The sequence below is a fragment of the Agelaius tricolor genome, unplaced genomic scaffold (genome assembly GCF_023055355.1).
Source record: "Agelaius tricolor isolate 1412-34295 unplaced genomic scaffold, bAgeTri1.0.p SCAF_23, whole genome shotgun sequence".
Classification (NCBI taxonomy): Eukaryota; Metazoa; Chordata; class Aves; order Passeriformes; family Icteridae; genus Agelaius; species Agelaius tricolor.
This window is the reverse complement of record NW_027269283.1, coordinates 8,635,205-8,662,743: the sequence shown is the minus strand read 5'-3', so window position 1 is coordinate 8,662,743 and position 27,539 is coordinate 8,635,205. Positions and strand designations below refer to the sequence as shown.

Here is a 27,539-nt window from a genome sequence, read left to right as displayed (position 1 = left end):
CAGCCCGAGCCTGGGGGCTGCGGGGCTGCAGGTGCGCAGAGGGCCGGGAAATGAGCAGGGTTTGATGTGATGCCGAAGCCCTTACCCCTGCTCTGTCCCCACCCCCTTCTTGTCGCTTCCCCATCCCTCTCCTCTTTTCCTTGCCCCAGACACAGAACCCTCTCCCCAGCTCCCATCCCCGTCCCTCTCCCCGCATCCCTCCCGTCCCTCCCTCCCTTGGCCCCGGTTTCCCCGCCATTGGCCCGGCGGGCGGCGGCAGTCCCGGCGATTGGAGCAGCTGTCTGTCCGTCCGTCTGTCAGGGCTCCGCCCGCCCGGCCCGGCCCCGCGCTCAGCGCCGAGCGGAGGCGGCGGAGCGCGGGCAGCGGCGGCGGCGGCAGCGGCAGGTACCGGGCACCGGGCATCGCAGCGGGCATCGCAGCGGGCACTGCCGCGGGCACGGGGTGCGGGGAGAGATGCGGGACCGGGGCATGCCCGGGAGAGCCTCCCCAGCCTGGGCAGGACCTGCCGGGCGGAGCCCACGCGGCTGCGGGGGAGCCCCGAGGGCGCGGGGATGGGGATGGGGATGCGGAGCTCACGGGGGGCTCAGCCGGGGCTCAGCCCCGCTCCGGGGGCTTTTGGTTGCTGGGAACAGCCCGGTGGATGTCACGAGGGGAGAGTGACTGAAATGGCCCCAGTCATTGAGGTTTTCCGCTTTGCCATGGTCTGAGAGGATGCTGCAAGGCTGGGTTCCTGCCTCGAGCTGCGTTCGGACTGAATCACTGCGGTTTGGGGTTTTCCTTGTAGCGTGACCGTGTCTTGCTACAGAAAATTTGAAAGATGCTAATTTCCTTTAGAAGTGGGTAAAGGTAGTAAAGTGGCATGGCGGGATCCTTACAAGAAAAAAATGTTACGTTAATGATAAATGAATCAGTTTCACAGGAGTAGAACTGAAGTTAGTAGCGGGCAGGATGCTGGGTGGAATCAGAGCACTTTAGTTACTTGCCCTATATTACTTTTATTACCCATTTGTTCAGAATATACAAATCAAAAGCTGCTGTAATAAAACCATGTTTTTTAGCTCTGAGAGCCTAAAAAGCTCTCAGCAGAAGTGGACCTTAATCACATGAGTTTGTTGCATTAACATTTTATTACCCTTTTATAGTCTGTTTGATTTTACCAGGCAACACGCTACAAACCTGAAGTTATCCCTGCCTGGCACCTGGCACCTCTTTTTATATATATATATATATATATATATATATATATATATATTTATATATATATATATATATATTTCTGGGCTCCTACTTTCTGAAGTGCCACTTGATTGTAAAAACAGACATTAAAATAGCATTTGAGGCAGAAATAATCACAAAGGAGATCTTCAGAAAAGTGTGTCAGAGTTCTTGTAAACGTGAGAAAGAATGAAGCTGGGGGGGGGAACGGGTTAGTCAAATAATGAAAAGGAAAAAAAAAAATGTCGCTATTTATATGCAAAGAGGTCTGGCTTGCAAACTGCCAAAAGTGGTCGGAAACTGAAGCAGCAGCTCTGTGCCCTGGGCGGGCTGGGGGGAACACATCAGAGCCACCTGCCCTGCCAGGACTCCATCACAGCCCTGGGTGAGTGATGAGGTGCTCAGGTGTCACAAGTGGCACCTGGAGCCCTGGAAGTGGCCACTCCTCTGACAGTCCCTTCACTTCTCCTGCCCATGGGGCGAACCTGCTCGGTGACAGTGGCAGGAACACGAAGTGTGACCCTGGGATGAGGGATGAGGCTGGGAAGCAGCGATTCCTGCTTGGGTTGGATATTCTTGGCCAGTGAAACCAGGAACTACCTGAGCAAGCACTCGCTGGAAGTCTTTACAGAGATTAGAGATTTGCAGGCACGGGGGAAGATGGGATCAGCCACTAACAAAAGAAATACCCACCGGCTTAGGGAGATCAGCATCCAGCTGCTCGGTGCCTCATGACTGCAAACTCCTCCAGGCAGTTTTAATCTTTTTTTGTGTGTGTGACTTTGCAGCACGGAACGTGCTGGGGAGGATCCTGCCCTCCCATTTGGGGCTTTACACCCTGCAGTAGCAGGGAATCATTGCTCTGTTTTATGCTGCTCATTTTGCTCAGTCCACCCCAAAAAGCATCACTGAGCACTTGTTTTGCTTTTCTTTATTTTAATTGGGTGTGCCAAGCCCAGAATCCTGACTTTGCAAAGATGAAGGTGCTCATATGCCGGTCACCATACATTCTGCTTTACCATTTGGGTTTTTTGTCTTCCTTATGTGTTCCTTGAGGTGTTGCCTTTAAGTTGATTATTCAGAGCCTGGGACATTTGTATCTTGCATAATCACAGTGAATGGTGGAAAAGTTTTGCAAGACTCTGCCCCCACGGAACAGAGTTGGCAGCTTTTTCCTGGTGGGTTAATGAGGTGCTGGGTATGATTTCAGGGGAAAGTTTCCCCCTTTGGATTTTGTGCTTAATGAATTGAGGTCACTGTGTTAAGGCAACAGTAAGAGTTAGGTGCACAGGCTCTTATTGGTGTAATGGACTGCATTGGCCTGGGTTTCTCTGGCCACCCTGAAGGGTGCTGTGCTTCCCCAGCACAGGTAAAAACTGCATTGTCTTGGTCTGGTGATGGACTTATCCGTGTGCAGAGGAGCAGAATTTGGGAGCTGGAGCAGCCCAGAGCAGGCCCCAGGCAGGATCAGGGGCTTTGTCCACAGTCAGCGGCAGCATGGCTCTCCCTGCACCTGTGCCCAGCTATTCCAGCCCTGTGTGCCTGTGGGATTTCCTCTCCTGCAGCCACTCTCCTTTCGTTTTCAACCCTGATTTATTCCTAGAGCTCCCCACCACAGGATTAGTTTTGTTCCATCTTGGCCCCGAGTGACCTGGTGGCGTGCGAGCCGCTGGACGGCGGGACTGGAGAACAAAGAGTTCCTGCACACACGCTCCAGGGAAAACGCTCCCACAGAGCCAGAGACTTCATCTGCTCTGTGAATCCCACACAAAACCACCCCACTTCAATGGATGGGCTAAGTGATTGTAGACAAGTGCTCAGAGAGGGCCACTAACTTATTAGATTTTATGTCAGAGCTCTCTCGAGTACAGAGGAGAGCGTGTGATGAGGCAGTGAAGTGTTTATTATTAGCAGAGCAGTGTTGTTCTAACCTTAAATCTCTCTTCAGGCAGAACCCCCTGAACCTGGGGTTCTGCAATGTTGCTGCTGCCAGAAATAGTGTCAATTCCACCTGTAGATTGTAAATGAGCCCACTTGAGCAGTGGGCATACGTTAGCACTGGGAAATACTCTGTTTATCCTAGTTCACCTCATTCAGCAAAGTGCTGAGCCTTTCCAGCAGCTCTTGAAATTCCTGGAGCAGTGAAGTCCCTTTTATTCACTTGTGCTACTTCACTGACATCTGTAGAGTTATAATAAAACTGAATTTAATTGCTATTGCTAATGGCATATTACTGTATGGCATCAATAATCTTCAGTCACTGGAACTCCCAGAGCTTGGCTTGGTTCTTCAAGAAGAAAAAAGAAATGCTGACAAGCTTTGTTTTACTGTGGCTGATGGTTTGAAGGAGCTAGGGAGTCATTTCTATGTTGAGAAAGCAGGATCAAACACTTTTTTTCCCTAAAAAATACTTTGATTTTGTAATATTCTGGCTGAACAAAAAATCCATGAAAAAGTACTTTTTGTCATTTTTATAGCTTCATATTTGTCAGTTCAAGTACTTTGGATATCCTCTGTGATAGGGGTTTATTTTTTGGGATGGGATTAAGAGAGGAAAAAAAAAAACATTTAGATTTTAGAGTTTTGGTAAATGGTAGCAATCCATGACACAGAAATAAATAGTTCCCAAAATATCTGAAAGTCTTGAGCTCTTTTAGACTTTTTTTCTCTCCTAGCCTCTCCTTGAAAAACTGCATCAATCTTTTTAGCTTGCCATATTCCAAATAAATCAGATTTGAAATTTTAATTCAATATTCTTTTGCTTTAAAAGGCCAGTAGAAAACAGAATCTCAGCCAGAATCTCAGATGAAGGATGTGGCCGCCTGCAGGGCCTGTGGTGCTTGCAGGGCGTGTGCCCTCACCTCTGAACATCTCTATCTCTGTCCCTTGGTGTGGATGTTGATGTGTGTGTGTGGAATTGCTGTTTCATACTGAGCTGGGGCTCTCTTAATGCTGAAGGATATGGCTCAGCATTTTTCCACCTCTCAAAGGAGTTGATGGAGTCTCACCTCTTCTGATCAGAGGGGATTTTTGTTTATTTACTTAGAGGCATCCAGCCATGGGAGAAGCCAGCAGCCACGGACAGCACATCCAGGATGCACCTGCCCATTTACAACCCCTTGTGCTTTGTGGGCATCATGCTTGAGATGTTCAGTGATTTCTGCATGAGATGTTGCTGCACCCTCTGTTGGAGCTTGCAGTACAAGGAGCTGCCATTGGAATGGATCTGAGCATGCCAGGTTGGCTTCTTCCCACCCATCCTTGGTGGCAGTGCCCTGCACGCTGCCACTGTGCTGATCTTGTGCTCTGCCCCAATTCCCCTTTGGCCCTGAGTTCCTGCCCTTCATTTCATAGCTGCTCTAATTCTTGGTTGTGGGATTTTGAGTCAGAGAATGAAGACAAGTCATCCCTTTGAAAGTGTTCATCATTTCCTCTTAATGACACAAATAGGGATCTGCCCTCTTCAGAGAAATCCCCCAATATACCACAGCCTGTCAAGATCTAGGGTATTGCATGAGCAGATGCAAATTATCTGCATGATGACATTCTGTTTATCTAACAGTATGAAATAAAATGAAGTGTGATGCCTGTTTAGGTCATCTTTAGGAGATGGGTGGGGAGTTCTTGGTATCAGGAAACTTAGAGGCTGCAGATGCCATGTCAGAAGTCTTACAGCCATGTGAGCCTGTGCCAATGCTGGACCAAATTCCCTGTGCCACATCAGATTTGTGCTGAATGGGTTAATTTTGCACCATCTGGCTTTGTGCTAGATCAAATATTGTTTCTGTTGTGGTAGCCAACATGAGGCCAGGATAAGCTGGGAGTAATATCCTCAGCTAATCCAACAGCAATATGATTGTGTACCTGTTCTTTCTCCAGATCATATCTGCAATAATTTGCTGGGTGATTTAGCAACGCAAAATAATCCTTGTGGAGACAGGGAGAGGACTGAGGGTGGAACACTTCTGTTGGGAATACAGGCTCTGACAGCTGGGGTTGTTCAGCCTGGAGAAGGTATGGCTCTGGGGAGGCTTTAGAGACCCTTCTAGTGCCTAAAGGAAGCTGGAGAAGGAATTTTTACAGGAGAATGGAGTGATAGACAAGTGGGAGTAGCTTCAAACTGAAAGAAAGTAGTTTTAGGTTAGATACTAGGAAGGAATTCTTCCCTGTGAGGGTGGTGAGGCCCTGGCACAGGGTGCTCAGAGAAGCTGTGGCTGCCCCTGGATCCCTGGAAGTGTCCAAGGCCAGGCTGGATGGGGCTTGGAGCAGCCTGGGACAGTGGAAGGTGTCCCTGTTCATGGGCAGAAGCTGGATGGTCTCTGAGCTCCCTTCCAAGCCAAATCATTCTACAATTCTGTGATTTGAGGGCTGTGGGTAAGCTGAATGAGATGATCTCCTTGCAGTTGGCAGCAGAGACACAATAGGAATGTCTAACTCAGATTAGGTACTTAGCTTTAAACAAGTCATTATGAGACAAAAAATTGCAGTCCTAGAGCAGAATTGCTTCCCAGGGAGTTACCTGAGGCACAGAAATGGAGGTGATTTAACTTTGCATTTTTGCACGCCGCAGTGACCTCCAAGGTGCTAATCTGAGGTTAACCAAAGTAGAACAGCTGGAGTTCTACTGCATTTTGAAGCATTGCACATTTCAAGCAGTGAGTTCATTTAAGTGCTGTCTGGGAGGCTCTGCTGTTCCCCTGCTTGGCAGGAATCTCAAGACTAATACCTAAGAGGATTAGGGAGCATCACTGGATGTTAAACAAGATCCAGGCTAAGCGGTGTGCACTGGTGAGCTCAGGCTCCCAGGGCTGTTTGGGGAAGCTGTAACTTGCTGATCTATAAAAAACAAGGGGCTTTGTGGGGAAATGCCCTTCCATCAGCTGAATCCTTGGTGTGTGTCTCTTCTACTCTTGCCAGGCTCTGTGTTTCCACCTGCCCATCTCATGTTGTCCCATGGTGAGTGTTACAGGAGATGCTGATGAACAGCAAGTTTCTTTTTCTGTGATGATTTTAGCTCTCCTAATGTACTCCACTGAGCTCTGTGTTGTCAGGTTGGACTTGAATGTGTGGGCATCCAGCCCACCAACACAGGGCTGAGCTGGAGAACTTGTAATAGAAAGCTCAAGCTAAAGTCTGTCCTTGGCTGGTAGAGCAAAATGACCTTGTGGTACATGATTTCCCCAGAAAGTCCCTGTAGTGCAGAGAAGAGGGGCTGGAAGGCAATTGTGTCTCAAGAAAAAGTGAATTCTAGGTAGTTTCATGGTAACATTCCATCTGGTTTTCTTTTTTGTTTCTACCTTCATATTGATCAAACCGTAAGTATGAAAAATTGTAAGTGCCTGTAAACCATGGTAAATGTCAACATGAGATTATTGAATCTCAGTAATACTGAAATCCATCTATTATTTGAAATACATATATTATTGAAATACATCTATTATTGAAATACATCTATTCTCAACATCCCTGAGTTGTGTAACACAGGATGTTGCATTTTTTGCATTCTAGTGCCTCTATCTTTAGAAGCACCAGAGAATCACGTGTTTCATGTTCTTTATTTGGGTTTTGCTAATTTCGTTTAATTTCTTACATCATAAAGGATTTGCCTGAGTCTGCATCTTCTGCTTGGAAACAGAGAAGGGACAGCTGTAGGAACTTAACTGGTAATCCTTGGGAAGAGCTGACCAGCAGCTCATGCAGAAAGAGTGCTGAATATAGAACATTCTTTATTGGGTTGTAAGAATCCAAATGATGGAAAAGAACACCATGCAGGGCTAGGGGTTGGGAAAATGCTGGTGGTGTATCTGGAAACACCCAGCTCCATGGGCAGTGACAGTGATGGAAGGCACAGTGCAGTGCCAGCGTGAAAACCTTCCCAGCACTGGCCAAATGTTTGGGTAGGAAAAAGACATTAAAGCAAGAGTGGCATTAGGGAGGGGGAAGTTAGGAATTATAGCATAAAAGACCCTTTTGTCTGGTTAATCTGTGCTATGGCAAAAAGCAGTGTCCGGGTTAAATCTGCTCTGTACGTTGGCACTGCAAGTTTCTAAAGATGGTCTGAGGCAGCTGCAGCCAATTGTATTTGCACAGATAAGCTGGAACAAGTAAATAGATTCAGAAAATCTGGCTAGATGTATCTTCAAAGCATTTTCAAGCAGCTAATTGAATATTATCCAAGCCACCTTCCTGATTCCTTGCGTATATTGCAATAATTTCCCGGTGAATGGAAAGCACTTGGAAAACATACAAAGGGCTTGTGAGTGCTAAGCTCTACTATTTGGAATTTATGTAATTATAAATATGTCCTTGCTCGTGTGATAACTCGAAGCCAGTGTTTGCTGCTCTCTTCAGACTCCAGTGGGGCTAATCATGTGAAAGCAGGTCTCTGACATGAGGGGTGGGTCAGGATATTCCTATTGCCCCCATTCCTAGGAAGTTCCTCCCTCATCCTCCCTTTGTCCCTGCAGCACTTAGGGTGAGCACAGCATTCAGCTCATGGTCAGCTGGCTGCTCTCCGGGTGTGTTTCTCATTCCTGAAACTTTTCCATGTGTGCAGGACCACGCTGTTCCCACAGGAATTGCTTATCAAAGGCTCCAGTCCAGTCCTCGTGCCAATCCCACAATAGCAGCATCCTCTGTATTGCTGATCCAAAGGGATGCTTTGAAAAACTGGGCTAAAAATGTAAGGTTTACACTTGGTGTGAGCTGGGTGAAGTTCCTCAGCTGCCAGGAAACCAGTTCAGTGTTGCTCAGAACAGCTCACTCATCCCATTCTTGCTTTTATCTCCCTTGCACTGAGCCAGTGGCCTAAGGACAAGCCCTGTTCACGGGACTGGGATGTGGATTTATCTCACTTCTGGGAGGCTTCCCCACTCCTAAAGCAGCCAGTGGATTACACTTGATCCATATGGTGTTTATCAGCCATGACAGAAGGAGTGCTGCTAATCCTCTGAAGCCAAACTCTCCGAGGAAAATTCACTGTGTTACCAAGAGAAGTTAAATGGACAAACCCAGATGAATTTATCCTTTGCTGCAGTAATATGAGCTTGGTACTTGGATATGGACTTGGATATGGACTTGGATATGGTACTTGGATATGGACCAGATTCTAAGTACTTGATCAGTAATTCCAGGCTCATTCACACATCGAGGAAAATAAAATAGAGGAGACCCATCACAGCCACCAAGCATTGCCTGGGGCTGCTGCTCTCCTGTTTGCAGTACACTTCCTGATCATTTTTAATCCCTTACCCCTGTTCATTAGGAAATATCTCCATGTATGCAATAGAATTGAAAAAAATGCTAAGTCTACTCATAAACTGTGCTCAGCTGTGGAAAGCAGAAATTATGTATAGATATTATTTGCCACAATAATACCATATAAAAGTCAAAAAACCATAATGTGGAAGGGAAGATTAACTATTATTGGGCATGTTTCAGCAAATGGGATTATTTTGCATGTCAGTTATGAGTTAATTTGCAACATTAATCTCATCGCAGTCCTTGGCAGAAATACAAAATGTTTTTAATTGGTCCTGTGACTTTTTAAATGATCACCTGATGAAAAGCTTGTAAGTTTTACTATTGATTTAATGCTAAATATTATGGGGGGGGAAGTCTTTACAGATTTCATCAGGAAATACAAATCAAATGCTTTCATTGCCTTGCTACTTCTGCTGTGTTGACTCGATAATGTTGGCACTCTGGAACCAGCTGTACAGTGGAAAAAAAAAAGTAGAAATCCTGCAGCAAAATGAGGAAATCTATGGCAGAGAGATAATAGCATTGGGACTGATTCAGTGTAAGCAAGAAATCACCCGCTGAGTCATTAAAAACAGAGATGAATGGGAGGCAATAAATGGATGGCTCAGAAGAATATGAATGATTAGGAAGTGCATGAAGTTGCTTGGATTTTTTTCCCCTGAAGATTATATTTTGTCCTCTAAAGTGGCATATGGCTCCTGTGAAAGCTGATACCCACAGTGAAGGTGTCACAGCCAGTTTATAAATACTTCAAGAGGTGCCAAGCAGCTCGGGGGGCGCACAGAGCAGGAGTGGGCTCCCTGCCCACGGCACCTGGGCACGAGTCATTAGCCCAGGTCCACTGGGGTTGTACAGGAGGGGATGTTGGGGCTGAGAAGGCTTCTGGGTGGGGGGAAACATCTGCTGCCTGGAGGAAAGGCTGGCTGCTTTTTTGGAAATGTTTCACCCTGTTTGCTGTTAACAGTGGCAGGAGTTGAAGAGGGGATGATGTGGTCACCTGGGTCTGGTGGCCCAGACTGCTGCCACCAAGGAAATAAAACCTTTGATGAAGAGCTGTAATCTCTTTCCTGACTCATGAAATACCAAAATATCAATATAAATTCATGAGGTATCAAAGGAGAGATCCCAGTGTTTAAAGGAGTTTTTCCTCCAGGGTGAAGCTGGGCCAGTTGGGGAGCTCAGGGCTCCTGCTTGCGTATCAGGTAATAACAGAGATGTGCTTCTTCTGTCTGCTGTAATCAGTGAGAGCAAAATCAATCCCCAGCCAAGAAACCTTCTTTACAAGTGCAGTCAAGTGTAACATCAGACATGAGTCTGATACAAGTTTGATAGGAGGAGGGTGCAGCTGCAGCCCTGGCTGCTGTGCAAGGAGGCGTTTGATTTACATGAGTATGAACCATTCCGCCCCTTAGAGCCTGATTCAGCACCTAATAATCACTCCTGACTTTAACAGAGTGCTAAAGCAGGCTTATTTATTGCTTCCAATATTGCATCCAAAGATGAGAAACAGATTTAGAGCTGTAAGAGTCATAAGAACACTGGAGAGGCAAAAAAAAAGTGGAAAAAATAGAGTCTTGCAGCAAGGCATCATTTTTTTGTGCCAGCACATTACAACAGTCTGTCTCTGCAGCAAAATTTCAACCCCTGCAGTCAGTTTTTGCATTTACACTTTACAGATCAAAGTTACCTGGCTGTACTCAGCCAACTAAGGTAGGAGTTACCTGGAGGAGTCCAGCGTGGAGCTGCAAAGTGGTGCCCTCCTGCCCACCAGGCTCACCTGCCCTGCTCTGTCATCAAATCTCTGCTGGAATCTGGAGCTTGAAATAGGAAATAGTCCATGAACACTGCTCCCCAGACAGGGTAATTGAGATAAAGTTATTTGCAAGTGAAAGTTGGACCTCATTTGTTTATGAGGCCCAATACTTTGACCAGACGTGTTGTAGCGCTCCTGACATGAATGTTTAAGATTTGGTGGCACGTGTGGGCTGTCCTCTGCCCTTCTGGGGTAGGAGCAGAACCTTGGTGGTGCTCTGAGCATCACTTTCTGCCAAGTCCTCCTGAGATCTGCTGGTACAGAGAAGCACATCTATTTAGCAAATGTCAATCATTTTTTTACAGCAACACGCAGATAAGTATTAAAGTCTTCACCAAAGGCTGCAATATTCCCAGGTTACAGCCATCTGAACATAGTTCATTTTATCGCGGAAAAAAAAGCCTTTTTTCCCTCTTCCGTGCTGATGAGGCTGTCATCTTAGGGGGAGCATTTTTGTGGGAACCTCTCAAACAGATATTGGCAAAATTATTGAGAAATACAGGATGCTTTGAGGATGCTCTCTCATTAAACAGTTCTCGCTTAGCATTTGTTGCATATTTAAGACCAGTATTCAAGGCAGAACCTTCTTATTTTCATCATTTATAGTTCAGCCAAGGCATTTAAGGAAAAATACTCTTGGTTGCTGGCAGGATCAGGTGATGCAATGCACAGGAACAGGGTGAGGGAAGGCAGTCTGCATTGGTAATCAGGTTAGAGTCAGCTGCCTCTGCCCTCCAGCCTGCTCTGAAATGGCATGTAGTCTAATTAGTTATAGAAAGGATTTTACTGAATAGTTGTAAACAGATCTGAGGGCTTGGAATAAAATCAATCTGACTGTGGAAACTTTTCAGGATAATTATAAACTGTTATTGGCAGAGTGTGAAAGAGAGACCAAAGGACTTCTAGCAGTGGGAAACTTGTAGCTGTGTGGGCTGTTCTCTGCAGGGGGAAGAAGGGAGATGCAGATCTTTATCAGAGGAGAGATAAGGGGCTTCAGTCGGTGGGGACACTGCCTTAGAGGTGCTTTTCTTTTAAGGCTCTTGAATGTTTTGTTCTTTTCTGTAATGTTAGTGATGCCCTGACACCTGAGGTACCAGCACATCCCATGGTGGAAGGCATGTGACCAGGTGAACTGCACAGTGAAATGCTTGTACTTCTTAAAAAAATAAAAAAAAAGGAAAAGAAAAAGAATATTTGAGGGGTTTGAGCATGGTTTTGTATAAAGGCGTGTAAAAATTCTCTTTGCACAGATCAGAATGGTCTTGGCTCCGACTTTCACCGTCTCCCTACTGAAGTAAGTGCTGAAAATTGCATCTCCTGGACAGGCTGGTCCCTGCTGCCCCACAGAGCCACCCTGGCCACCAGCCCACCTCAGTGCCACTGGACTCTGCATTCCCGTTCATGGCAATGCCCCAGAACTCCACCAGAGAAAATGGCTTTTGTTTCGCTCAGCCCCTGGACTTCTCCCGCCCATCCCCTCACGGCGGCGAGGCCGGCCGCCCGTTGGGCGCAGCGAGGGAGGGCGATGGCCGCAGCACCTCCCTGAGCAATGGCCTGGCCTCCTCGGGGGCCCCCAGCCCCTCAGGGGCCCCCAGCCCCTCGGGCTCCTCTGCCGAGCCCCTCTGCGCACCCAGCCCGGCGCAGGACCAGACGCCGCTCGAAGAAGGGATCAAATACGTGTCTGCCGAAGGGGAGGAACTGGCCTGCGGCTGGGGGGCCTTCACCCCCGGCTGCCTGCAGCCCTGCAACACATCCAAAGGGGTCTTGTTCTTCCTCTGCGTGGCCTCCTTCCTGCAGGGCATGACCGTGAACGGCTTCATCAACACCGTCATCACCTCCATCGAGCGCCGCTTCGACCTGCGCAGTTACCAGAGCGGGCTGATCGCCAGCTCCTACGACATCGCGGCCTGCGTCTGCCTCACCTTCGTCAGCTACTTCGGGGGCAATGGCCACAAGCCCCGCTGGCTGGGCTGGGGGGTGCTGCTCATGGGCCTGGGCTCCCTGCTCTTCGCCCTGCCACACTTCACCACGGGCCCCTACGAGGCGCGCTCGGCGGCCCAGGTGGGCGTCTGTGGGGGGAACCAGAGCCTGCCCTGCTCCCAGGCCGCCTCCAGCCTCTCTGGCTACAGGTTTGTCTTCATGCTGGGGCAGTTCCTGCACGGCATGGGAGCCACGCCGCTCTACACACTCGGCGTCACCTACTTGGATGAAAACGTCAAGACCAACTACTCCCCTGTGTACATTGGTGAGTGGGGCTCAAGGGCAGCTCCAGCCCTTTAGCAGCAGGGTGCTGGGAGGGAGAGGTCATGGGCCTTCATCATTGTGGGAACCCAGGAAATTCCTCTGGCTGCCCTGGAGGGCTCGAGACCCTTGTCAGGGGGCTTGGGGACCTTGGCACAGAGCCCAAGACCCCTGTGCCTTTGATTTAGCCCTTGGAAAAAACATTTGCCAAGCTCACTGTCTAACATAGGTGATAGGTATTGGAAAGTAAGTGTAAATATTGTACACGTAGTTTTTAGTATAAAAAGATAACACTGCCCCGGGGGCAGGCAGAGTGCCTCTGACTGTCCTGCTGAACGGACCTCAGCAAGTCAGGAGAAAGAATTTTATAGATTAGATACAATAAACAACCTTGAGAATGAGAAATGAAGAGTTCTGACTCCTTCTTCGACCACCAGGCTGGGAAAAGAGACTTTCTAACTTATCTCGGGGTCACTCTGACCAGCTAGAGACCCCGAGAATCATCTCCCAGCCCACACTGGGAGCACCTCTCCTGACACTGCTCAGCCTTTTCTTCCACTTGAGGGGCGAGGTGGAGCTCAGAGGGATGTGGCAGCTCTCTTGATTATTTACTAGGAGGAAAACTGTGAGCTCAGTTGGGTGTTTTTCCTCCCACAGTTTGTGCCCTGTAGGTGGGGAGTGCCTCCTGCTCCTGGCATGGGGCCAGCCCATGTGGCATTAGCATCACTGGCAGACAGCCATGAGGCCATACCCCATATCCCTGCAAGGGAGCATAGAATCACAGCATGATTTGGGCAAAAGGACCTTTAAAGTTCACCTAGTCCAATGAGAAGGGACACCTTCAACTCAGCTTAGAGACACATCCAGTCTGACCTTGTCAAGGGATGGAATATCTGCCACCTGTTTGGACAGCCTGTGCCAGTGTTTTATCACCATCATTTATATCTGATGTAAATCTTTAGATCATGATCCCTTCAGGCCTCAGCACAGTGGGGATGGTAACTGGGCTGCTCAGCTATTGCTGGTGCAAAGCACAGCCAAGAGAAGAGGCTCAGCTCACTCCTCTGCATCACTGGTCACTCAGCAGCCGCCAAACACTCAGAGTCCTGTTGGTGAAAGTGCCAAAGGGTGATCTTTTAGCAATTTCCAAATGTGTCAGTCTGCCCGTGCTGCATCAGAAGGCTGTGTAGTGTGGGAAGGAGATCACAAGGAGATCATCAGCAAGTTGATCTTTCCATGTGTCATGGTTTAAACAGCAAACTGAAATAAGTGCCAGTGCTGCTGTGTTTAGTGTAGACCTTTTGTGTTGTCAGTGGGGAGAGAATCCTGCTGCTTATTGCTGTGGCAGTCAGGATTTGGCAGTGGGATCAGCTGCATCCCTGCTAAATATAGTTTCATTCTGAAACCAATTTTAGCTGCCCCATACTATAAAACTTCCCAGGCTGGATGCAAAAGCTTCCCTGGAACAGAAGCATGAGAGGAAAACTTGTTGGAACAATCTGGGTTTGTGTCTTGGTGGTTTAGTGGGAAGGGTGTGAGGCAGCCAGAGGCTGAGCATCCTGCATCCAGGAGGGAATCACACTGGGATCCCTGGCTGACGTTGTCTAACACGACTTGTTTTCCCTTTCAGCTGTTTTCTACACTGCTGCAATCCTTGGGCCTGCAGCGGGTTATCTGGTAGGAGGAATGTTTCTAAATATTTATACTGAAATTGGCAGAGAGTAAGTCGTTAAAAAAAAATCTTGTTCCTTTCCCTTTCTGCTCTGTGTTTCCTTTGGGGTAGAAAAAAATAATACCAATGATCTGGAGCAATGATCTGGTGGCTGGGTGGGAGTGTGCCTGAGGTGTGGGGTGGTGTGTCTGCAGGCAAGGAGGCTGGAAGGGTGGTTTGCATTAGCGCTGCTGCTGAGGGGAAATTGCTGACAAACCTGTCAGCTTCAATCCTTCCTCACGCTGCACTGCCTGTGCTAATGAGGCTGTGAGCAGCAGGTGAAATTTTTGAATGAGTTCCCTGATGAGGTGGTGCTCCCGGCAGTGCTGCTCACCCTCCCACTCATCCCACCAGGATGCTTAGTCCCTCCTTGCTTTGTGATATTTGTGATTTATTCTTCTTTCCTTCCAGGCTCTTTGGTAGATCACAGAATCACAGAATGCTTTGGGTTGGAAGGGACCTTAATGATCATCTTGTTCCAAGCCCTCTGCCTTAGGCAGGGACACCATTTACTAGACCAGATGAAGGGATTAAAAAGGGGGAATGGGTTTGCAGGGGAAGAAATGAGTTATTTCCACCAGTTTTTTTGCAAAGGATGTTTTTGGGGTGGAGTAAGGATCTTGCCAACCCTCAAAGCACAGCTGGAAAGCAGTGAGGTGATTGTGCAAACCTGAGATTAAATGAGAATGAAACAGTGTGATTTCCTGGGCTTGTGCTGTGCTGTGCTGAGGCTGCAGGAATGGTGGACATGGCGTCCCCATCAGATCACTCAGTGTCCTTTGCTGTCACCCCCATGACCCTTTGGCTCCTGCCAGCCACAGGGAGAGGCCCACGGGGCTGCCCTGCTCTGTCCCCAACCATCTCCTCTGTCCCTTTGTCCCTTTGCCTTCTCTTCCTGCAGGACCGACATGGCCCCCGAGAACACGCTGTGGGTGGGGGCCTGGTGGATCGGCTTCCTGGGGGCTGGAGCTGCTTCCCTCCTCATCTCCATCCCCATCCTGGGCTACCCCCAGCGCCTCCCAGGTACACAGGGGCTGGGCTTTGGGGCTGGGACTGCACAGTGCTCCTTCCTGGGCTTGGGCTTTGGGGCTGGGACTGCACGGTGCTCCTTTCTGGGCTTGGGCTTTGGGGCTGGGACTGCACGGTGCTCCTTCCTGGGCTGGGCTTTGGGGCTGGGACTGCACAGTGCTCCTTCCTGGGCTGGGCTTTGGGGCTGGGACTGCACGGTGCTCCTTCCTGGGCTGGGCTTTGGGGCTGGGACTGCACGGTGCTCCTTCCTGGGCTGGGGTTTGGGGCTAAGACTGCACGGTGCTCCGCTCACCCTGGGCCTTCCATCCATCCTCCTGCACGTGTCTAGCTGGGGACATGGGAGCAAAGGAACAGCTCCCTGTGTTTAAGTTGGAATTGCTAAATGGATTTCACCCCATCTGCCTCTGTTACTGCTTGTCCCTTGCAGCTGTTGGTGCAGGGAGGATGTCACGTTGTGTTTTCCCCCTGCAAATCCATGGTTTCAGAAGCATCCATACCCTGTGTCTGACACACTCCTCCTTCCCTTTGCCTCTCATTACTGCTTGTCCCTTGCAGCTGTTGGTGGAGGGAGGATGTCACATTGCATTTTCCCCCTGCAAATCCATGGTTTCAGAAGCACCCACACCCCGTGTCTGACACACTCCTCGTTCCCTTTGCCTCATTTTTCATGTAGGGTCCCAGCGCTACATCGTCATGAGGGTGTCAGAGGCTCATCAGCTGAAGGATGGCAGCCACAAAAAAACATTGGATCCAGACTTTGGGAAAACAGTGAAAGATCTGCCTCGGTGAGAAAAGCACCCCACACAGAGGTTAGGGAGCTCTGCAAAGGGGAGGGAGAGTGATGAGCCCAAGCTGAGCTTCCTTCAGCCCTGCCAGCTCAAAGGTGTTGCCCTTCTTCAGGCAATGTCACTTTCTTGCAGAGGAGGTGTCCAAGTGCCTGGTCCTGTCAAGGTCTGGGAGCTCTTGGCAAAGAGGCTGAGCTAGAGCTGGTGCTGGGGATCCCATGGGGGAGCAGGGGACACGTGGCTGGTTCCATTTGGGTTTTCAGGAGCTCGTGTCCACCTGCAGTGCTGTGCCACACACTGAGTTTCACTGAGAGTGGCTTGATGCCCAGCTTTGGTTGATGGGAGATGCCCAGGCATTGCCAGCTCCCTCCCTCTCCCCAGCAGCATTATTTCTGCCTGTCTGCTTCTGCCTGGCCTCACCTGGCCCAGTTGCGTGTTTCCAACAGCTCCTCCTCCCCAGCCCCTCGAGGCTTTATTCCTTTCCTCTATTTTTACTTGGGTTAGATCCCTGTTTTGTCATTTTTAATGAGAAACAAGATGAAACAGGCCCTGTGATTCTCACAGCTCCCTTCCAAAGCCAGGGAACAAAATATACCACACTGTAACTTTCAGTTCCTTTTCTCTTTTATTCTTGGTTTCCGTTTTTTTTCTTTTGCCTTCACATCTTCCAGCCACCTTTTGTGTATTACTACTTCTTATCTCTCCAGCAAGGCAGTGACACAGCAACTTGCTTAATCTTGAGCTGCTGCTTGGCTCTGTGATGGGAACAAAGCAGGAGCCAAAATAAAATGTGATCTTTTAACCACGTATTTTTGTTACAGATTTTTGAAATATTTAATGATTTTTTTTGTTGTGGTGAGTTGTATTGAAATGGAGGGCAGGGAGAGAGGTGCTGCTTTATTTATTGCAGGGGGTTAGCTGGCATGGAGGCTCTGGATGTTGCAGACATACCTGGATATTGATTCCTTTTGGAGCTTGCAGTCAATAAGGGGATCTGTCACCATTGAGATTTTCCTTTTCTTTTTTTATTTATGTTTTTTTTTTATTTCTCCCAGGACTGTTTTTAGGGAGGAGATTTTATCTATGTGTGATGGCTGCTCCCTGCAAAGATGTTGCTAAACCCCAGGCTGCTGCCAACAATCACTTCTGAGCATTAGCTGTGGTCTTTGCTGTGCTGGCAGAGGAGGATGGAGGCAGAACAGGTGCTCAGAACAGGAATTTTCAGCACCAGTCGAGCTGTGTTGTGTCAACACGACTCACACCCATCTGAAATGCTTGGAGACTTTGCAGGAAGTTTACCAGGGGTTAAGGCAGTTGTATGAAGAATATTACACTGAACAGACTTCAGTGCTGTTATTAAATGGCATTCTTGACTGGGTGCCATTTTCCGAGGTCACGGCTTGTTCTGCTCACGGAAATTGAATTCAAAACCTGCATTTAAATAACGATAAGTCTGTGACTAAAACCAACACAAACAGGGCAGCAGAGAGGGATGAAATTCAGTGCTTGATGCTTTTCTTGCTTGTCTGGAGCAAAGCTCCCACTGTTTGTGCTGTCTGACAGCAGGAACAGAGACGATCCTCCTCCAGGAGCATCTTTCACTCCTTGTTTCTGAATAATAAATCCCCAAAGGTGGGAATCTGTATCAGGCAATTCTGACCAGTCCAGACCTCAGTGTGCTTTGAAAGCAGGAACCCAACAGACTTTTGTGGTCCCTGGTTTTGATTAATGAAAGGGAAGTGCCTTCAAGGCTTTCTGCTCTGGAAACTTGCATTAAAGAGGAGATCCCATCTGTGCAGGCAGCTCCTGGGGACACGTGGACCAGGCTGGAGGGTGAGGCCAAAGCACACTCCCTGTTCCTTTTGTTGGGTCAGGGACTGTGTGCCACACATTTTCTCACAGTACAGGCAGTAACAGTCTCACAAAGATAAGCAGAAATACTGATGAAGTAAAATACTGTTCCATGCCATCAGGTCCTTTCTAAGTGAGGTTCATGAGTTGCTGCATTCACAGTGCTGCCCGAGAGCTTACAGGAATGCAGCCTAATCCTCTGCCCTGGAGACACTTCTGTATTAACTCTTGGGTTGAAAAGGCCTGATGAAACAGCATTTTCCTTTCTCTGCTTCCATATGATTGCTGTCATGGAGTAACCCCTCCTGTCAGAGCCCAGGGGCTCAAAGGGAGGGCATGTAGGGCTGTACCAAGAGGAGGCTTTGTCCCTGCAAGCTGCAGGGTGCAGTTTGTGAGGATCACTGCCTGGCCTGGCAAGCCCTGATCTTCAGCATGAGGAGTATTTCACTGATCACTGCTGGATTAGGTGCAGGGTGGGACTTAAAAAAGCCATGAAATGGAACAAAGAGAAGTTGGTTTATGTTCCTGTGGGGTGCACATGGTACCCTCTGTTCCCTTGGTGCTGGTGACAGTGGGTGTCATTTTTTGCTGGAAAAGCCCCATTCAAATGCTATAAAATTGGAGAAATACCCATTTCTCTGGGGTGTTCTGAGCATGCCATGCTCAGAGGAGCAGGCTCTGATGATGATGCAGGTGGTCCCAACCTACTCAGGGAACCATTATGTGAGAAAGAGTTCCTGTGTGTGCCCATATCAGTAAAGCCTTGGAGGGTCAGCTTTTTTAGCTGGTGGGATTCTTCTCTGCAGTGCTGGGCCTCCTGAAATCCTTTGGCTGCAAGAACTGAGCACTGCCAAGACTATTCAAGAATTAGGTGATTCCTGGGTGTGTTTAAAGCTGATGTAATAAAAAAGTTTGTGCTGCCTTTGGTAAGGTTTTATGTGCCATAGCTGCTCACAACTACATCTTCTGTCTTCAGGCAGATTAAATTAAGTGAGTAAATCCTTATTATTAGTGCTGAAAGGAGTTCCTTTGCATTTTCCTACTTGCAAGTCCAGCCTGTAACTTTTGGGCAGAGGGTGCAAAGTCACCCTAGTGCCAGGGAGCACTCTCTTTTACTCTTCTCTCTAAAAAGGCGAAGGCACTGTCTGTTCTCTGCCTCAGCCACAAGATCTACAAGCATTTTCTCACTAAAATATTAGGCTTTATGCTTCTAAATTAAGCACAGTCAAAAAAATCTGGAAAATAAAATAGTACATTAAACTAATCCCAAGAGCTAGGCAGTGTAAAGCCCCCTGTAATCAAAGTGTAGGAATGTGTGGCATTTCTGTCTTTCAGCTTCTTTGTTCTTTTGATGTAATGAAATTCTCCATGTGAGTGAAGTTGCATAAATGTGACTCTGAGCCTCAGCACATCTCTCCCTTGCTCGTACCAAGGCAGATTTTCTCTGATCTCACATTTCCACCAGAGCAGGAGGTGGTGACTGTTCCTTTCTTCTCTGTGGGCATCCCATGACATGGCTCTTGCAGGATTTGTGCCCACCCCAGAAATGGGATAACCCATGGCACTGGCCTGGGCTTGGCTAGGGGGAAGTCATGGAGCAGAATTTGAAGCTGGTTACAAAACATCCCCTGAGAAGCAATGTCAGTCCTCTTAGTCCAATATCCGAGATAGTGAGAGATAATTGAGACCATTCCCTGTGCCTGAGGGCCTTTCTGCATCTCAGGGATGGAATTGTTGCTGGATCTGCATATAAATGACACATGGCAATTTCTCAGGCATATCTGTGGCTCTCTCCTAAATCCCAGTGGGTCAAAGTAAAATGGAATTACTCAATTTATACGTTAAGCTTCAAGTAAAACTGTGCTTAGATTGTGGCAGAAAGATTGCTTTCTGTTTTTCAGGTGTCTTGGAGGTGTTTCCTCCATATAGAAAGGCTTGCTTGGTATTTCCCCTGAGTTACAAAACATCTCTGGTTATCAGAGGTTGTTATTGTTCTGAGAGTGTGGGCACAAGTAACGTGTGTATGTGAGGATGTAGCACAGATTTGCTCTTGGTTAAGTCAGGAGTCCCAAGATATCTGCCAACAGGCACTAATAAAGCCTTGAAATGATGGAGATTTGGTGAGGAGTAATGTCCTCTCAGTATTGCCCCATTGAAACAGACAAAGTACTCAGCCTGACCCCAAATGTTGGAAAATTCCTGCTGAAATCATCCATGTAGAAGTTGTGGATGCCCTTAGTGTGAGTTACATCACTCACATACACACTGTGTCACTGACTGGAAAAGCTCCTTCAAACCCCAATTATCTTCCTTTTGGTGTTTTTCCTTTCAAAGAGTTGCAGGATAATGGGATGCTGTATGTGATCCTTCTGACTTGGAAGACCTGAAATCAAAATGTGCCTGAAATCAGTGATTCAATTCCATTATATTTGTCCTTTCCAGGTCAGTGCTGCTACTTCTGAAGAACCCCACCTTCATCTTCCTCTGCTTAGCAGGAGCAACTGAAGCAACGCTGATTGCTGGGATGTCCACCTTTGGACCCAAATTCCTGGAGTCTCAGTTTAGTTTAAGTGCCTCTGAAGCTGCCACCTTTTTTGGTAAGGAAAACATGTTTTTGCAATGTTTTCCCATTTTGCCAACAAATAGAAGAGCACTTTTAGCTCACTTAGAATGGAGACAGATGCTTTGCAGTTTAATTATGGACTGGTTATCCCCTTCAGCTGTTGGATGGGATCATTTCCTATCAGCACACCTACACCCAGTGCATTTCCAGAGCTGCATCCACTGACATCAGGAGGAAATGTGTCACTTCTGTAGCCATCTGTTACCCTCTAGAGGAAGGCAAAATAATTGTAATTCCTCCTATTGCATCACCAGGAAACATTGGCTAAACATTTCCTCTGAGGAAGGATGTCGGAGCTTGGGGGGATATTTTGTCAGCATCCAAAAACTGGGAGATCCTCACCTAAGTGCTGTAACATAGACCAAGGAATGGTGTCCAACAAGCATCAACACTCCTCAAAGAGCCAGGTTTAAGATCTCTTGATAGGAAAAGCTGCCTTAACAGGCTCATGCCAAATTACCTGAGCTGTTACACAGGGCCACCCACTACAGCAACATCCACTGAACTCCCACCAAGAAGCCACACAGAAAGCAAGGAGTCATTTATATGCAAAATACACTGCAATTAATGTATTCAAACCTGAAAACTCCTTGCTGACATTTCTAAACTCACTTGTGGGTTTTTTCCTCTTCTTTTTCAGGTTATCTGGTGGTGCCAGCCGGAGGGGGAGGCACATTCCTGGGAGGATTCCTCGTGAATAAATTTAAACTGCGCTGCTCAGGAATCATCAAGCTGTGTTTGCTTTGCACAGTGTCAAGTCTGCTGGCCATATTCATTTTTTTTATCCACTGCCCTAACATGCCCATGGCAGGAGTAACCCAGATGTACGATGGAAGGTAACAACAGCCACCCAGTCTGTCTGTCTGTCTGTCTGTCTGTCTGTCCTGAGGGGCTCTGCTCAGAACAGGGTAACTCAAACACACAGTGCTGGTGGCAGTCATGTGTGGCTGTGTTGGGGGTAGAAGTTGGTGTCTGGTCAGTCCTACAGGCAGAGGGTGAGACACCTGAGGGGTGACACAGATAGATGTCCTGAGTTTTGCAGTGAGATGGAGTTTATGGAAGAGGCTCCCTAGTTAGTGAGGGAGGGAAGATCAGCAGCACCAGAGTGGGAGATATTCCACCCTTCAGCTGCCTTTGCAGCAGCCCCCATCTCTGTCCAGTGGGATAAACTGGACCAAAAGTGGGAGCCTCCTCTCTGAATGGAAGTGTCACCCTAAGAGCTGATAACTTAAACTGCCTTGGTGACTGTGGGAGAGACAGCTCCAGGACATGGTTAAAATTTGGTGGGATGAAAGCCTTTCCAAACCTGGGGATCCATCACAACTCCCACTGTCCCTTGCTCTCCCCATTTCCTCCTGTGAAGTGCTGCTCACTGACTGCTCCTGTGTTTCCCTCAGTGCTTTGCCAGGTGGGCACCTCAACCTGACAGCAGCCTGCAATGCCCAGTGTGGCTGCCTGCAGGACACCTACAGCCCTGTCTGTGGCACTGATGGCATCATGTACTACTCCCCCTGCCATGCTGGCTGCAAGAGTGTGTCTGTAAACCTCAGGAATGGCAAGAAGGTAGGTCTGGAAGCACTGTGCATGAGCAGGGTGGTGGCACATCTCCAGAGTGATTTGGCTGGCTCAAAAGGGTTTGAGCTTGGCTGCAAAGCAGTGTAAAATCAGGCAGGGCAGGGTGGATGCTCTCAGGTACCCTGTGAGATGAAGGCAGGAGGTACTCTGAGGTCACCCTGCTTTGCTTCTCTTGTGTCCAATCATCTTTGCCTCATTCTGGGTCAAACTGTGCTGAAATCCATGGAAAATCACCCAGGCAGGCAGGGAGCTTGGTAAGCCCCTGATTTCTCTCCTAGTGCTCCTTTTGAGTCTTGAATGAACGCGATGCATCTCCTCATCCTTCCACCATGTTGCTCATGGAGTCAGGCAAAGGCTTGGGGAGGGTAGAGGTGATACTCAGCTGCCTGGCAGAGTTAATTTCCCTTGCTTGATTGACCTGTTTGGAAACAGAGGTGTGTCAAAAATGCAGCTTGATTTCGACTTCATTCTGGGTAACCAGCTGCTTTCTGCCCTCCCTGAATTTCTTATTTTTAAAGCTTTGACTCTCACCACGCTCTCCTCAGCAGAGCTCCCACCAGCCTTTCTTTCCCAGGTCTACCAAGAGTGCAGCTGTGTTGACAAAGCCCTCCTGCCTGGCTCTGGCAAAGCAGAGGCAGGGAAATGCACCTCCTCCTGTGCCAGAAAGCCCTTGCTCCTGTGCTTCATATTTGTGGTCATCCTCTTCACCTTCCTGAGCAGCATTCCTGCCCTGACTGCCACTCTGAGGTAAGCAGGGATGGCCTCGTCCTCTGCCAGCACTGCAAGAAGCCTCAGTATCCTCCTTTCTGCTTTATCCTGCTGGATCAAGCATGGGAAAGGTGTGATGGGAACCACTGAGTTGGTGGCAGCCTGGAGACATGGCAGCCTGGACTAGTTCCTGTCCCAGTCTAGCTGGGAAAGGAAATTTCAGCATTGGGAGCTTTGTCCTGTGACATGGGACACACACATTTACAGCAGAGCTGGAGGGACACTGCACTGGGGTGATCCTAAATCTCCAGAGGGGTGGAGGTCCCAGGTGTGTTGGAGGTCCCAGATGTGCTGGACTCGAGGGCCTGGAGTTGTGAAGCAGGGAGGTGATGCAGCCTGGCAGCATTTTTAAACAATCCCCTTTCCCTCCCCAGGTGTGTCTCTGACAGACAAAGGTCCTTTGCACTCGGGATCCAGTGGATTGTGGTACGAACCTTAGGTATGGAGCAGAGGGAATTTGCACACCAAAAAGGTCTGGTGGCTCTGGGAGGTGTGTGCCAAGCTGTCACCCAGGAATAAAACACACTGGGTTGGAAAAGAAGAGAGTAGGACACACACTGCTGAAAAGGAGGATGCTTTCTTTCTTTTGCTGTCTTCCAGGACAACCTAATTCCCTTTGCATGTGATTTGCAAACTGAATGGAGGGTTCTGTAACACGTCACAGGTGACAGAGGTTCAATGTCTTGCCAATGTGCCCTAATTTTAAGGAGAAGGAGCAGAAGTGTTGAAGCTCCTGTGAGCGTCTTTTGGCTCTTGTGCAATGTGTAGGTCAGGATGGCCAAAAGACCTGCTGGACTCTCAGATCTTGAAATCCAGCAAATTTTTGATACCTGGTAGCTCTGGATGCTGCAGGATGAGTTCTCTTAATCATGGTATCAGCAGAGCTTGGTGCTTTTCTGCAAGGTGCTGCCCAAACTGAAGGTGCCCCCTCTCTCTGCCCACAGGAGGCATCCCTGGCCCCATTGCCTTTGGCTCCATGATTGATCAATCCTGCCTGCTGTGGCAGGACCAGTGTGGGGAGCAGGGCTCCTGCTACGTTTACCAGAACTCAGCCATGAGCCGCTACACCCTCGTCGCTGGACTGGTCTACAAGGTGATGCTGCTGCTTATCTCCACTCCCTGGTAAAGCAGACAGGTTTTTAGGACATAATATTTTGCTCTGGGAAAGAATTGTACAAAATTGGGTTGCCCTGATCTGGCCCACCCCCAGACAAAATTAAATTTTCACACAAGAAATTTCTCAGGGAAGGCAAAAGCCCTGTTAGCTTCTCATCAGGTAATGGTGCTCCAGACACCATCATTCTGTTAAATTCCCATTATTTTCTAGGATTACAGCTTCTATTACACCATATGAAATACTTCCTTCCAACAGCAAACAAAGTGATTTTTGCTAGAAATGGAGTAAAATATCCAAGTGCAGTGTATTAGTGAGAGTGAGGGATGGCATTGTGGGCAGGCTGTAAATAACCATTCCCCAGTCACTGCTAGAAAATAAGAGAGCTTAGAGCTGTGGGCTTTATTTATTAGCAGAAAACCATCATTTTAACTGCTCCCAAACAAGCACTTGCCCCAGATAGTAGTGTTTAGCAGCTGCTGTGATAAAGGGGTTTTCAAAAGCCTTCCAGCAAAAGGCTGAGGCAGTGTTGGCTCCTGCAGCACTGTGCTCCAGGTGTCTGTGTGGGGCTGAACTTTTCCAAATTCCCATTGCTATGGGGCTGGCTAAATTCAGATTTTTACCCCCTCTGGCTCTGAGTGCTGCTCTGTTTCCCAGGCTGGCCAACATCATCCCCCCAAAGCTTGGTCAGCAAAGCTCATTGCAGATGTGGGGTGGGCTCCTGGTTTTAGGGGAGAGCAGAGAGTAACGGGGTGTCTCCATGGTTGCAGGTCCTCGGGACAACCTTCTTTATAGTGGCCTGTTTACTCTACAAACCCCCACCTCCAGAGTCACCTCCAGGCAGCTTGGATGCATCTGAAAATGGCAGCAGTGACCTCCAGGAGCACAAGCCTTCACTGCCAGCTGAAGAGGATATATAGTGCTGTCCACATGCAAGAGACTTTTTCAAACTGAGAAATACCACGAGAAGACATTATGCAGTTTCCCAAGGGGTTTTTAAATCAACAGTAATATTTTAAATTTTAATTCTTTTTTTAGTTGAAGATAAATAATTTAAGTAACCACTGGTGTGCTTTGCTATTTTCTTAACAGCAGAAGCACATTTGAAGTTGTGCGCTGGTGCCACGTGCAGTTATTTAATTTTATTTAAAGAAAGGGCTACTATAGCTTTATTCTGTGTCTGTGACAAGCCAGGATCACGTTCTCCACTTGTGGAAGTAATCACTGGTAACTCCAATGGAGCATGTGGGGTTTAAACCACCAGAGGATCTGGGCCAACTGTATTGAATATCTCAATTGTAAAGCCAACTGTAGCAAAACTCCTGTTGGGACTTCCAAGCTGGGGAGGAGCACTGCTGTTCTGCAGTCTGCACTGCAGATGGGTCAGCTGGCCCTTGAACTGTTGCATGCAAAGCAGACAGCCCTGGCAGTGTCCTCCTCCTTCCCATGGCACACAGAGTCACTCTGTTCAGGAGCAGCTTCTCTCATTATGCAAGTTCCTATTACTGGGAGAGGAGATTTGATTAGCAAATCCATCAGTACACTACAGGCAGCCATTCCCAGAGCTGCCAAGCACTGTACGCTCACTGCCTCACTCATTGCAGGGTTTACACCGTGGTGACACTTGGTTTTTTTTTATTTGTGTTGTTTAAAAGTGATCCCTTTTGTAATATACTGTGCAAAACTTGAACTTCTTGCTGTTTGCTGGGCGTGGGAGGACGTGAGATACAGATCTATGCAATGTTTATCTTGGGTTGTTCTGTAAAGACAGTGTGTTTGGGTAAACAGAAAGGTTGGAGTGAATTTAGTTTGTCTCTAGACCAGTAGCCTGAGGGATGGGTTTGCCTTGTGCAAGGGGGATGCTGGCTTGTAACTCTTGCAAGGAGAGAGGGCAGCGTTCCCAAAATGACCTCTGAATGTGCTTTTGCAATATGGATCAGGACCTTTCTGAGGGGCAGAAGTGGAACTGGGGCACGTGTGAGTCTGGCTCCCCTCTGAGTGCAGATCAGGCCAGGCTGGTGCTGGGTGTGCCAGTGTTTGCACAGCCACAGGGTGCAGGTGCATGCCCAGGGGGGCACAGGGAGCCCCTGCAGTCCTGCCTGGTGTCACCGTGGTCGCAGGACAGCACCTGCAGCTCTGAGCTGCACAACTGCACTTCCTTCCTGCCAGCTCCCACTCAGAATTGCTTTGTAGATGTTTTTGTATATTCTGTATATTTATGCTTCCACAGATGGACACAGGATAGGCATTTGCTTCCTTCATTAGCAGAGGACTGACTCTCAGAGTGTTCCTGTTGCAGGCAGGGATGGTGCTGCTGGGAGTGGAGTTGATATTCAGGTCAGTGGAGGAAAGCAGCTTCTTCCATTCACAGATCCCCTTCCACCAAAGCCACAGGGTGACCTCTCTGCTTCCAAAGCCCTTGTTTCCCAGCCCCTGGTGAGTGCTGGGACACACTGTGCACCCCCTGCCCCATCCCTGGAAGTGCTCAGTGCCAGCTTGGGTGGGGTTTGGCACAAACCTGTCTAGCTGAAGATGTCTCTGCCCACAGCAGGGGATTGAAACAAAATGATCTTTAACTCAAACCATTCAATGATTCTGTTTCTATCTCTAGTAATTGCTGGAAGAACTAAAAGTGATAAGGGTGAGATGGATGGTGGCTTTTGGCTGCTTGTGGAAGGGCAGCTGGTGCAGCTTTGATGGGGCATAGTGTGCAGGAGAGCCCTGTTTTTCTAGAGAGGCAGGATTAGACCCACTGCTGCAGGATTTAACCCCAGCCCTGCCCCAACACCTTCACCTGGGTTTGGAGCCACCTGCAAGCACGAGCCTGTCTCCAGGCCTTGCCCTTCCCAGCCTAGACACCTTGGGTACAAGCAGGGATCTGAGATGGGGAGATGCATGAATGTATTTTGGGAGCTTATTTTATGTATGATGTATTTATGAAAGTTAGAAGTTTTTTCTTCATATATATATATATGTATGGGTGTGTATATATATATATATATATGTACATGGATATTGCAATGCAATTTTAGTGTTTATAAAATGAGCTTTATCTGAGTCTGTTGTTTCCAGAGCTAAACTAAAGCTCCTGGAATTATGGGCATTTATTATGTTGCTGTGGGACTGGCAATTCAAGGATTTTAGTAAGCAGCAACATGGCATTCCTGTTCCATAACCAGGCTGTTTAGGTGTACAGGTAATTTAAAATATTTGGAAGTATGTTTCCCAATCTGATATGAAGTATTATATTGCTATAAAAGCATAGAAATATAACCACTCTTTCACAGGTACTTGTGTGTGTGTTTTTCATCACTTGTCACCCTTTCCCAGCTGCAGTTCTTGGCAGGGATGTATCCATGGTGCCATTTGCTGCAGAGCCATCGTGGCATCTCCAAGGAGGAAGGTTGGAACTCAGGTTTGTGCTTAATTTGTAGCATTAATAAGGCCCCTCATGGCTACAGGAGCCTCAGGCACCAGGTGACTGAAATTCACAGGGAAGCCCCAATGAGGGGAGAGAGAATGATGCATCTGACTCCATCTTATCAGAAGGC

At 48.1% G+C, this 27,539-nt stretch overlaps 1 protein-coding gene across 1 annotated transcript; it reads left to right on the top strand.

Annotated features, from left to right (window-relative positions):
* Positions 1 to 270: 270 nt before the first annotated feature.
* On the top strand, positions 271 to 27,278 carry SLCO4A1 (solute carrier organic anion transporter family member 4A1). Its single transcript, XM_071446712.1, has 12 exons — positions 271 to 384; positions 11,542 to 12,536; positions 14,163 to 14,253; positions 15,145 to 15,266; positions 15,946 to 16,057; positions 20,351 to 20,505; positions 21,172 to 21,367; positions 21,929 to 22,094; positions 22,681 to 22,853; positions 23,249 to 23,313; positions 23,819 to 23,967; positions 24,759 to 27,278. Exons 2-12 carry the CDS (start codon positions 11,693 to 11,695, stop codon positions 24,906 to 24,908), a joined length of 2,223 nt encoding a protein of 740 aa, XP_071302813.1. The 5' UTR covers positions 271 to 384; positions 11,542 to 11,692; the 3' UTR covers positions 24,909 to 27,278.
* Positions 27,279 to 27,539: the final 261 nt, after the last annotated feature.

Excerpts from the sequence above, each read along its gene's own strand:
- SLCO4A1 (XM_071446712.1), top strand. The coding sequence starts at position 11,693 with ATGGCAATGCCCCAGAACTCCACCAGAGAAAATGGCTTTTGTTTCGCT. Across the intron at positions 12,537-14,162 it reads CTACTCCCCTGTGTACATTG|CTGTTTTCTACACTGCTGCA; the intron begins GTGAGTGGGGCT and ends TTTCCCTTTCAG. Across the intron at positions 14,254-15,144 it reads TATACTGAAATTGGCAGAGA|GACCGACATGGCCCCCGAGA; the intron begins GTAAGTCGTTAA and ends CTCTTCCTGCAG.